General features: G+C 41.3%; 2 protein-coding genes across 5 annotated transcripts in view; one reads left to right on the plus strand and one right to left on the minus strand.

Annotated features, from left to right (window-relative positions):
- Window positions 1-13,003, plus strand: part of LOC100299045 (adhesion G protein-coupled receptor E2) — a 295,684-nt gene that overhangs the window by 85,314 nt on the left and 197,367 nt on the right. The window lies entirely within an intron of this gene.
- LOC100300051 (adhesion G protein-coupled receptor E2) overlaps window positions 1-13,003 on the minus strand; it is a 48,515-nt gene that overhangs the window by 13,413 nt on the left and 22,099 nt on the right. The window contains exons 13-15 of the mRNA XM_059888534.1: window positions 12,709-12,888; window positions 10,880-11,077; window positions 10,370-10,605 (exon numbers count right to left, since the gene is read on the minus strand). Coding sequence (XP_059744517.1) covers window positions 10,370-10,605; window positions 10,880-11,077; window positions 12,709-12,888 — 614 coding nt within the window. The remainder of the gene's footprint in view (window positions 1-10,369; window positions 10,606-10,879; window positions 11,078-12,708; window positions 12,889-13,003) is intronic.

The raw sequence follows: 13,003 nt of genomic DNA on the forward strand, positions 1-13,003 counted from the left end.
GGTTGACCAGTTTTCTCAGCACCACTTGTTAAAGAGATTGTCTTTAATTTATTGTCTATTCTTGCCTCCTTTGTCAAAGATAAGGTGTCCATATGTGCGTGGATTTATCTCTGGGCTTTCTATTTTGTTCCACTGATCTATATTTCTGTCTTTGTGCCAGTACCATACTGTCTTGATGACTGTGGCTTTGTAGGAGAGCCTGAAGTCAGGCAGGTTGATTCTTCCAGTTCCATTCTTCTTTCTCAAGATAGCTTTGGCTAGTTGAGGTTTTTTATATTTCCATACAAATTATGAAATTATTTAAATTATTAAGACATCATTCAAGATGCTCCTTTATTATTTTTTTATGCAGTTGATAAAATATTCTGAGAAATATTAATATGCTTCACTATATATTTTTTTCTTTTTCTTCATATTTCTTTAGATTCTTGCTTTATGTGTCTTTGTTCTTTGTTGATAAGGTGTTTAATGGTTTATGATGTCTACTGTCTTTTTGAATTGTATCTTTTATCTTTAAAATATTAATATTTGTTTCATTTAAAATAAATTAATTAAAAAACTGAGCATGTCCACAGAGACTAATGGGTTAATTTGTCTCAGGTTCCAGCACTTTCAAGTCTGGAGTGAGAGGCTGTTCCCAATATGAGCCTGGAGAGTGAACCCATCCTGGGATAGTTTGTGTGGTGAATGTGGGTGGAGAGTCATGGCTTGGCAGGGAAGGGTCTTATGAGGTCTTAGGACTTTCTCCTCTTCTAACTCCCAAAGGCTGTGTCCATTGTTAAATTGAGTTATTTGTCTTTTCTTGTTGAGTTATTCAATTTAATTTTAACAACAGTGAAAAGCAGAAATTCTCTTATCGAGTAACTGATTAGAAACTGAAGCTTAGAGAACTGAAGTCTATTGCTCAAGGTTTTACAGATAGAAATCACTGTTGGTCTTCAGTTCAGTTCAGTTCAGTCGCTCAGTCGTGTCTGACTCTTTGCGACCCCATGAATCGCAGCATGCCAGGCCTTCCTGTCCATCACCAACTCCTGGAGTTCACTCAGACTCATGTCCATCGAATCAGTGATGCCATCCAGCCATCTCAGCCTCTGTCGTCCCCTTCTCCTTCTGCCCCCAATCCCCCCCAGCATCAGAGTCTTTTCCAATGAGTCAACTCTTTGCATGAGGTGGCCAAAATACTGGAGTTTCAGCTTTAGCTTCATTCCTTCCAAAGAAATCCCAGGGCTGATCTCCTTCAGAATGGACTGGTTGGATCTCCTTGCAGTCCAAGGGACTGTCAGGAGTCTTCTCCAACACCACAGTTCCAAAGCATCAATTCTTCGGCGCTCAGCCTTCTTCACAGTCCAACTCTCATATCCATACATGACCACAGGAAAAACCATAGCCTTGACTAGCCGGACCTTTGTTGGCAAAGTAATGTCTCTGCTTTTGAATATGCTATCTATGTTGGACATAACTTTCCTTCCAAGGAGTAAGCGTCTTTTAAGTCTTACATTACTATAAACTAGAGAGTGAGACATTCTAGAACAACAGAGAGCATGGTGGGACATTTCAGGAAAATATAGCAGCCACTGAGAAGAATGAAGTACACTTCACTGCATTAAGTTTGAGAAAACTGAAGTGTTCAAGGATTCCTGGAGAGAGCTCAGTTGACACAGATAAACATCACTTTAGCAGCATGGTATGGTTAAGCGTGCATGTTCTGGGAGAATGACTTCCTGAACAGGAGACTGAAGACCTTGGTAAACTTGAACTCCTCCTAAAACAACCAAAATACAAGCAAAACAACTAAAACCAACCATTTCAAAACTGGCAGTTATCCAAGGCCACAGAACAAACTGAAAGTTGTTGATCCAAGAGAAACTGTGGAGCCTCAATAAGATGGGGGAAAAAAGTCTGCGACATTTCCCTTTAAACTATTTCCATTCCATCTCTCCCCAGCTAAGTGGTGCAGCAGCCAAAAGCTAATAGCATTGCAGGCAGTAAAGATGTGTGACTGTTTTTGGAGCCTCATTAAAAGCATCATATTATAGCCAGAGCACAGTCAATATCTTTTTCTGACTCTTTAACTCCCTGGGAACTCTTTTTTAAAATAACTAAATTTATTTTTAATTGAAGGATAAGTGCTTTACAATATTGTGTTAGTTTTTGTCATATATCAACATGAATCAGCTGTCGACTAAAAAAAAGGGTGTTTATCTTGAGAGTTGTGAGTTAGTTTTATTTGGGGCAAAATGAGGACTGCAGCCCGGGGAGGGGCATCATCTCAGACAGCTCTGAGAGACTGCTCCAAAGGAGCAGTGGGGGAAAGTCAATATATAAGGTTTTGGTGAAGGGGGAGTTCAATGCCATGAAGCACTCATTTTACAAAAGGCCTTTGTTAGTCATGAGGATGTCACCATGAAGGGAGAAGCACTAAATGAGGAGATGCAAGGATTGAGATAATAAAATCTGTTCCTAAAATCATCCAACTATCTAAAGACCTGTCCCATCAGATTCCCTGGAGCACAGAGTGCCTCACTCCACCCTAAACTCCCTCAGGGATTGTTGAAGGTCAACACTATAGCAGCATGGGGTTCCATCTCCATAGAGGCAGATGGCAAATGCCTTTGTTGTTCAGCTATTAGCAATGCTCTTGTTAAGTGCCGATTTGTAGTTGACACAGCCATAGGTATACCTAAGACCCTTCCCTCTTGAATCTGTCTCCCACCATATCCCACCCCTCTAGGTTGTTACAGATCCCCGATTTGAGATCCCTGAGCCACACAGCCAGTTCCCACTGACTATCTATTTTACATATGGTAATGTATATATTTCCATGTTGCACTCTACATACATTCCATCCTCACCTCCTTCCCCCCAACACCATCCATAAGTCTGTTCTCTGTATCTGTGTCCCGACTGCTGTTTAGTCACTCAGTCATGTCTGACTGTTTGTGATGCTCTGGACTGTAGCCCGCCACGCTCCTCTGTCCATGCAATTTAGAAGGCAAGAATACTGGAAAGGGTTGCAGTTTCCTTCTCTGGGGGATCTTCCTGACTCAGGGATTGAACCCGTGTCCCCTTTATTGGTAGGCAGATTCTGGGAAGCCATTGGTGCCCTGAAAATAGGTTCAGCGGTACCACCTTTCTAGATTCCATGTATATGTGTTAATATATGATTTTTGTTTCCTCTGACTTGCTTCAGTCTGTATATTGGTTTCTAGGTTCATCCACCTCACTAGCAGTGACTCAAATTCATTCCTTATCATGACTGAGTAATATTCCACTGTGTATATGTACCACAGCTTCTTTGTCCATTCATCTGTCGATGGACATCTTGATTGCTTCCATGTTCTAGCTATTGTAAATAGTGCTGCAATGAACATTGGGGTACATTTATTTTTTAAAATTTTGGCTCCCTGAGAACTCTTTAGTCTCCAGATTTGGTGGTTTTTTGATTTGGGTGACAGCTCATCTTAGTGAGGGACATAACAAAAGCCCACCTTTAGGACATTACCAAAATAATACAAATTACCGTCACATCTCCAGTTTCCCAAAGATATGATCTCAGGTGGAGTCAACTAGATTGTGAATTTAAAAGGAAGTACTGGAGAAAATCAGGGACATGGGGAACTTTGAAAAGCTCTGAAATATTCCCAGAAATCCATGGATGCACAAGGATATGCCCATGCTCAGTGAAGACCTGAGAAAGAAGACAACAGTCTCTCATCTCTGGCTGATCTTGAGGCTTGTGCAGTCAGGAAGTGAAAGCCCACACTGTTAAATAATCTTCCTGAAGTCTGAAGATGTGGCTTCTCACACAGATGCCTTTGTGGAAGTGTGCAAAACATACAGGCAAGGCATTTAAGGAAATCTCCAATTAAAAGAAAAAAAAAAAAAAAAAAGAAATCTTACGGCCAAACACTGGTTGGCCACTAGATTATACTGAACCAGATATGAGATCCTAGGCACCTAGAACTAAAAACTAAAAACAAGAACCTAAACTAGAACTCAAAGGCCACACATTGCAGGCAATTATCAATACACAGAACTAGTCTAGGAATGTCATTAAACTATTACACAAAGAGCAGCAAACTAAAAACAGGAAACCTTGGAAGGCAGAGGGATCTGATAACTGGAGTGTTACAAAGTATTATCTAAAACATCTAGTTTTAAACAATAATTATAATATCCCTGGTGGCTCAGCTGGTAAAGAATCTGCCTGCAATGTGGGAGACCTGGGTTCGATAGCTGGGTTGGAGAGATCCCCTGAAGTGAACCGCTACCCACCACAATATTCTGGCCTGGAGAATTCCATGGATTTTATAGTCCATGGGGTTGCAAAGAGATGGACATGACTGAGACTTACTTCTAAGGAACATACAAAGAAACAGGAAAATATGCTATATACACAGGAAAAAAAGAAGGAGAAGTGTCTCTGAGAGGCACAGATAAAGAGGATGTGGTACATATAAACAGTGGAATACTATCCTGCCACAAATACAATGAAACTGTGCCATTAGCAGCAACATGGCTGCAACTAGCAATTATCACACTAGAGAAGTCAGTCAGACAGAGAAAGATAAATACCATATGACATCACTTATCTATGAAATCTAAAATATGACACAAATGAACCTATCTATGAAACAGATACAGACTTGTGGACGTAGTGGCCAGACTTGTGGTTGCCAAGGGGGAGGGGGTTGTGATTACATGTGGAATGGATAAACAACAAGGCCCTGTTGTGTAGCACACAGAATTCTGTTCAATACCTATCGAATATTGGATTTCATATGTTTATCAGCATAAACATATGAAAAGATGCTCAACATCACTCATTATTCGAGAAACACAAATCAAAACTACAGTGAGGTATCAACTCACACTGGTCAGAATTCAGTTCACTTCAGTTCACTTCAGTTCAGTTCAGTCGCTCAGTAGTGTCCGACTCTTTGTGACCCCATGATTCACAGCATGCCAGGAATCCATCACCAACTTCTGGAGTTCACTCAAACTCATGTCCATTGAGTCAGTAATGCCATCCAGAAATCTCATCCTCTGTCGTCCCCTTCTCCTCCTGCCCCCAATCCCTCCCAGCTTCAGTTTCTTTTCCAATGAGTCAACTCTTCGCATGAGGTGGCCAAAGTATTGGAGTTTCAGCTTTAGCTGAACACGTAGGGCAGATTTCCAATGAACACCTAGGACAGATTTCCTTTAGAATGGACTGGTTGGATCTCCTTGCAGTCCAAGGGACTCTCAAGAGTCTATTCCAACACCACAGTTCAAAAGCATCAATTCTTTGGTGCTCAGCTTTCTTCACAGTCCAACTCTCACATCCATACATGGCCATTGGAAAAACAGCCTTGACTAGACAGCCTTTTGTTGGCAAAGTAATGTCTCTGCTTTTTAATATGCTATCTAGGTTGGTCATAACTTTCTTTCCAAGGAGTAAGCATCTTTTAATTTCATGGCTGCAATCACCATCTGCAGTGACTTTGGAGCCCCCCCAAATAAAGTCAGCCAGTTTCCACCATTTCCCCATATATTTTCCATGAAGTGATGGGACCAGATGCCATGATCTTAGTTTTCTGAATGTTGAGCTTTAAGCCAACTTTTTCACTCTCCTCTTTCACTTTCATCAAGAGGTTTTTTAGTTCCTCTTCACTTTCTGCCATAAGGGTGGTGTCATCTGCATATCTGAGGTTATTGATATTTCTCTCGGCAATCTTGATTCCAACTTGTGTTTCTTCCAGTCCAGTGTTTCTCATGATGTACTCTGCATAGAAGTTAAATAAGCAGGGTGGCAATATACAGCCTTGACGTACTCCTTTTCCTACTTGGAACCAGTCTGTTGATCCATGTCCAGTTCTAACTGTTGCTTCCTGACCTGCATACAGATTTCTCAAGAGGCAGGTCAGGTGGTCTGGTATTCCCATCTCTTTCAGAATTTCCCACAGTTTATTGTGATCCACACAGTCAAAGGCTTTGGCATAGTCAATCAAGCAGAAATAGATGTTTTTCTGGAACTCTCTTGCTTTTTCCATGATCCAGCGGATGTTGGCAATTGGATCTCTGGTTCCTCTGCCTTTTCTAAAATGAGCTTGAACATCTGGAAGTTCACAGTTCATGTATTGCTGAAGCTTGACTTGGAGAATTTTGAGCATTACTTTACTAGCATGTGAGATGAGTGCAATTGTGCAGTAGTGTGAATATTCTTTGGCATTGCCTTTCTTTGGGATTGGAATGAAAACTGACCTTTTCCAGTCCTGTGGCCACTGCTGAGTTTCCCAAATTTGCTGGCATATTGAGTGCAGCACTTTCACAGCATCATCTTTCAGAATTTGGAATAGCTCAACTGGAATTCCATCACCTCCACTAGCTTTGTTCATAGTGATGCTTTCTAAGGCCCACTTGACTTCACATTCCAGGATGTCTGGCTCTAGGTCAGTGATCACACCATCGTGATTATCTGGGTCATGAAGATATTTTTTGTACAGTTCTTCTGTGTATTCTTGCCACCTCTTCTTAATGTCTTCTGCTTCTGTTAGGTCCGTACCATTTCTGTCCTTTATTGAGCCCATCTTTGCATGAAATGTATCTTTGGTATCTCTGATTTTCTTGAAGAGATCTCTAGTCATTCCCATTCTGTTGTTTTCGTCTATTTCTTTGCATTGATCACTGTAGAAGGCTTTCTTATCTCTTCTTGCTATTCTTTGGAACTCTGCATTCAGATGTTTATATCTTTCCTTTTCTCCTTTGCTTTTCGTCACTCTTCTTTTCACAGCTATTTGTAAGGCCTCCTCCGACAGCCATTTTGCTTTTTTGCATTTCTTTTCCATGGGGATGGTCTTGATCCCTGTCTCCTGTACGATGTCACGAACCTCATTCCATAGTTCATCAGGCACTCTATCTTTCAGATCTAGGTCCTTAAGTCTATTTCTCACTTAAATTCATAGCCATCGTCAAAAAATCTACAAACAAAAATGCTGGAGAGGGTGTGGGGAAAATGGAACCTTCTTGCACTGTGGGTGGGAATGTAAATTGATTCAAACATATGGAGAATGGTATGGAGATTCCTTAAAAATCTAGGATTAATGAATGGATAAGAAAGCTGTGGTACATATACACAATGGAGTATTACTCAGCCATTAAAAAGAATACATTTAAATCAGTTCTAATGAGGTGGATGAAACTGGAGCCTATTATACAGAGTGAAGTAAGCCAGAAGGAAAAACATAAATACAGTATACTAACGCATATATATGGAATTTAGAAAGATGGTAACAATAACCCGGTGTACGAGACAGCAAAAGAGACACTGATGTATAGAACAGTCTTATGGACTCTGTGGGAGAGGGAGAGGGTAGGAAGATTTGGGAGAATGGCAATGAAACATGTAAAATATCATGTAGGAAACGAGTTGCCAGTCCAGGTTCGATGCACGATGCTGGATGCTTGGGGCTGGTGCACTGGGACGGCCCAGAGGGATGGTATGGGGAGGGAGGAGGGAGGAGGGTTCGGGATGGGGAACACATGTATACCTGTGGTGGATTCATTTTGATATTTGGCAAAACTAATACAATTATGTAAAGTTTAAAAATAAAATAAAATTGGAAGAATAAAAAAAAAAAAAAAAAAGGAAAAAAAAAAAAATCTAGGATTAAAACAAACATATGACCCAGCAATCTCACTACTGTGCAATTACCTTGAGAAAACCATAATTTAAAAGGACACATGTACCCCAGTGTTCACTGCAGTGCTATTTACAGTAGCCAGGACATGGAAGCAACCTAGATATCCACTGACAGATGAATAGATAAAGAAGTTGTGGTATAAATATATAATGGAATCTTACTCAGCTGTAAAAAAGGACAAATTTGAATTAGGTGTAGTGTGGTGGATGAACCTAGAGACTGTTACCAAGAGTGAAGTAAGTCAAAAAGAGAAAACCAATATCATATAGTAATGTGGTTATATAGTATCTAGAAAAATAGTACTGATGGAGCTATTTGAGGGAAGGAATGGAGATGCAGACATGGAGAATAGAATTGCGGATACAGTGAGGGAAGAACAAGGTAGGATGAACTGAGAGAATAACATTGATATATATACACCACCATGTGTACAACAAATAGCTGATAAGAAGTTGTTCTCTAATACAGGGAGCCCAGCCTGGTGCTCTGTGATGACCTGGAGGGGTGGGATGTGGGGAAGGGAGGGAGACTCAAAGGCGCGCAGTATATATGTATGTAATTATGGCTGATTCACACTATTGTAAGGCATAAACCAACACAACATTGCAAAGCAATTATCCTCCAATTTAAAAAAAATGCATAAATGGAAAAAATATTGAAAAGAGTATATATTCATATGTTCATATATAACTGAATCAGTCTGTTGTACAGAAGAAATTAACATGACATTGTAAATCAACTATATTTCAGTTTAAAAATAAATGAAAGAAATTATGAAATACTTGATATAGGCCAGTAATTAATATAATACCCTTTGGGAGGATGTGACTTTTTATTCTGAGAAGAGTGAAAATCATTTTCACTTAAGATGGATGACCGCATCCCATAAGGTAGAAACAAAAACTATATCACTGTTGATGATGGATATGTGGATATCTTCTTCAAATATGTGTAGAAATATGTACATAGTTCTAAGGAGCCCAAGGAGTGGATTCTAGAAGTTACTAACTTTTTCCTGTTGACTGCAATAACATCCTGCTTTGTTGTGCTTTGTAGTATCATCTTGACCTTGTAGACATTTCTTCCTTGAGAGTTGGATTCATGTCACGATTTTATGATAATCCAATGCCATTTTTTTCTGAAAAGGCATTACTTGGTATTTTCAATGCCAATATTAATAAAGTCAAAAGTTTCAAAAAAGGTAAAATATTTGAATATGTGTTTCTCCAAAGAAAATATGCAAATGGTCAATAAGCAGGTGAAAAGATGCTCAACATCAATAGTCACTGGAGAAATCACAAATTGAAACCACAGTGAAATTTGACTCCATTCTCATTGCTACTACTACTACCACTGATAATCACGTGGAGAAACTGAAAGCCTCATATATTGCTAGTTGGCTTGTAAAATGGTCCAGAAGCTTTGGAAAACAAGTGGTGGTTTGTCAGAAGGCTAACCAGATCTTCCATTTGGCCCCAGGATTCTACTTGTAGAGTAGATATATAACCAGGAAAAATGAAACTTGTACATTTATGTTTGTAGTGATCTCATTCATAATAGCTTTACAAAAAGGTAAATAAGCTAAATGTCTATCAGCTGATGGATGGATAAACAAAATGTGACATATCCATATAATGGAATATTACTTGCAAAATGATAGCAACAAAAACAACGACAAAAAGTGAGGTCATGATACATACTACGATATGAATGAACCTTGAAAACTTCAGGCTAAGTAAAAACATCCACAAAAGACCACATGCATAATTGCATTTATGTGAAATATCCAATAGAGACAGAAAGTAGATAAGCATTTGTCAGGGGTTGGGGCAGAGGAGTGGGTAGAAGGAATGAGAAGTGAATTTTATTGTGTATGAGGTTTCTTTGGGGAGTTGAAAATGTTGTAAAATTAGACTGTGATGATAGCTGCAGTACCCTGTGGCTATTCTAAAAACCACTGATTTGTACACTTTTAAAGGGTGAATTTTGCAGTGAGCAAGTGAAAGTTGCTCAGTCATGTCTGACTCTTTGTGACCCCCTGGACTATTCAATCCATGGAATTCTCCTGGCCAGAATACTGGAGTGGTAGCCTTTCCCTTCTCCAGGGTTTCTTCCCAACCCAGGGATCGAACCCAGGTCTCCCACATCTCAGGCAGATTCTTTACCAGCTGAGCCACAAGGGAAGCCCTACAATATATGTAGCATATGTCAACAAAAATGCAAAAACAGTAAGTCTAGTATTAAAAGCTGAAAATAAAAGTGTAAGCTAAGAATCTTGACTCTGAATTTGAATTAAGCTTGGCTACCTACTAAACTGAATTAAACTGTGCACGTTTCTGCATTTACTTAAACTATTTGTGCTTCAGTTTACTTATCTGTAAAGTGGGGTGAATTACAGCGTCTACTATTACAAATGAAAATTTGAAACATCCTATAGAATTAGGATAAAAAAGCAGGCTATATTTTTCTAAATGATGCCCTAAGCACTTCCTTTTATTTCCTCTTTGTTATTTCACGAACAGAGGTTGAAGGCATTCTCCTTCATTATTATCATCCTCTACCAAAGATGACCTAGGGATTATTACTTAGTGTCTGTATATATTGTGATCTGTCATAGTCAAATACTACATTTGTTCTACAACACATGATTGTGCTGGAGAGATAAGAACAGTTGGAAGTTAATTTACCTGGTGGAAGTCCCATAAAGATGAGGCCTGGATGCCGCAGAAATGGCCACAATCACAGCAGGGACTCCGTAGCCAACAGGGAACATGGCCTTCTTCATGAACCTGTTGATACCGGAGTAGTTGACCACCGTCAGGTTGCGTGCAGAGAGGAAGAGGTGCAGGCCCACCAGCAGCATCCAGGTGAAGGAGGCCAGGTAGAGATAGTGTAAGGCACCTGCAATGATGGCGCACAGCACCTGCGGGAGGAGGAAGATGCCACCAGGAGGGACTGTCAGGGTGGAGCACAGCCCCGGTACTTCTATAACTTTCCACTAGGGAGAACTTTGATGTATATGAAAGAGTTGTCAACAGAGTCTTTGTCTTCTAGTCGTGGCAGTCAATGTGAGACTGGTTATTTACCAATTTAACCTTACCTGAAACCCAAATCATTTTATAAAAGTGTCCAAAGCAGTGTGGCTTCATGAACTCAGAATCCCCTGGGGGAGGAGTATTTTGGAAAAGTATACGAACCTTGCTCTCAGTTCTGTCGATGGCTGTGAGGAAGAGCAGGTGGGCCAGGAAGAGGCAGAGTGAGAGCTGCAGGTGGAGCGAGGTGCTGGTGTTCTGGATGGCTTTGCACAGCAGGAAGGTGAGGACCACCAGGAGGAGGCAGAGCAGAGAGAGGCTCAGCCCCACGTAGGTGATCACAGTCAGTGCGGGATCCTCCTCCTGGGACCCAGCAGAGAGGGGACCACAGTCACGCTTTCCTGCTCTGGGTAATGACCCTTCCACCATTTTTATTTTTAGACATAGAAAAATCAGAATAGAAGGCCTAGATAGAGTTAGTATATTTATGGATAGCTTTCTCCAGCTTCTGAATGTTAGAATTTTATGGGATCTGAATGATGAATTCTGTCCCTGGAAGGACAGAGGGACAGGAGAATCTTTAGTCAAGAACAAACTCTGGAACTCACAAGGGTTTATTTTCCTGTAGACTTTTGTGCATGACTCAGCCTCCCAGTTACCACAGTAGGTACACAGAGGCATGAAACTTCATGCTGAGTACCACCCTCCATCCCCACCATGTGATGGTGTGTGACAGAATCTGTACCTGAGATTCTCTGTCCAGGTATTAATCACCTGCCTTGGACACCACTCACCCCAATGACTATAGATTAGAACTGAGCCCTTGACGGAGGAAGTCTACTATATTTTGACAATGGTGGTAGCATAAAATTCATATTATCTGCCTCCCCTGAGCACCCTGTTGTGAAGACCCCTGGGGTAAACAGAATTTTAATGTGGCAACCACAGCCTCATCTCCATCTCTGCTATATATTCAGTCAAGAGCCAACCCAGGTGCTGCTGTGAAGAGAGTGTTGCAGGTGAAATTCAAGCCCTCCATCAACTGACTTAGAGAGTTTATCCTGGTTAGACCTGTTGTAACCAGAAGAGCCTTCAGAAGAGGTAGGCTCTTCTTGGAGAAAACGATTCAGAGTTTGAGAGAGTTCTGACATGAGGGAGTTTCTGCTGCTGATCTCCAGACAGATTCACTGGTGCACTGTGAGAGGTCCCAGAGGAGAATTAGGACCAGAAAGAAGGCTGAGTGCTGAAGAACTGATGCTTTTGAATTGTGATGCTGTGGAAGACTCGCTGAGAGTCCCTTGGACATCAAACAGATCAAACCAGTCAGTCCTAAAGGAAATCAACCCGGAATATTCATTGGAAGGACTGAGCTGAAGCTCCAATACTTTGGCCCCTGATGTGCACAGAGTCCACTCATTGGAGAAGACCCTGATGCTGGGAAAGATTGAAGGCAAAAGGAGAACGGGACAGCAGAGGATGAGATGGGTGACATCAATGCCTCAGTGGATATGACTCTGAGTAAAATCTGGGAGATACTGAAGGACAGTGGAACCTGTTCTGCTATAGTATATGGGGTCGCAAAGTGTGGGACATGACTTAGCAACTTAACAACAGCAACAGATGAGAAGGAATGCAGGCAACCATGGGAACTGAGCCTGGTTCTCTGCTGCCAGAGATAAAGAAAACACTACCTCAGTCCTACTAACACCAGAAACTGAAATCAGGGAGTTAGGGGACAACCCCAATTTTCTGATGAAAGGTTTATAAGACTTGTAGGAACCTGAACAGAGAGCTCATCTGAACCACGAGTATTTGCTAACTTGAAGAAACTGTGAGATAATAATAAATGTATGTTTCTAAAGCTGCTGTGTGTGGGGGAATATGTTACACCTGGTGGGCTGCTGTCTATGGGGTCACACAGAGTCGGACACGACTAAAGCGAGGCAGCAGCAGCAGCAGTAGCCCTTGGATGATGCCTGTCTGAGGGTTCTCACCTGAACACTGTAGTGGGCCATGAGGACAGCAAAGATGCTGAGGTGGCTGCACTGGCAGGTGGTGCTGTTGTCTCTGGTGCTGGTCACCCAGCAGCCTCTGGTGTCCCAATGACCACTTCCATTCTGGCCATGCTCCCAATACACACAGTGCACCTTCTCTCTTGGCCCAGGGGTCACTGACTGTGTTAACAGGAAGAGGAAGTGGGTGTGAGTTCGGGGTTCTGTTGCTCAGAAATGCTGACCCAAAGCTAGCTTGTGAAGGGCTTTCCTAAACAGTTTATGCACCCATGGCACA

The sequence above is a fragment of the Bos taurus genome, chromosome 7 (genome assembly GCF_002263795.3).
Source record: "Bos taurus isolate L1 Dominette 01449 registration number 42190680 breed Hereford chromosome 7, ARS-UCD2.0, whole genome shotgun sequence".
In the NCBI taxonomy this organism is placed as follows: Eukaryota; Metazoa; Chordata; class Mammalia; order Artiodactyla; family Bovidae; genus Bos; species Bos taurus.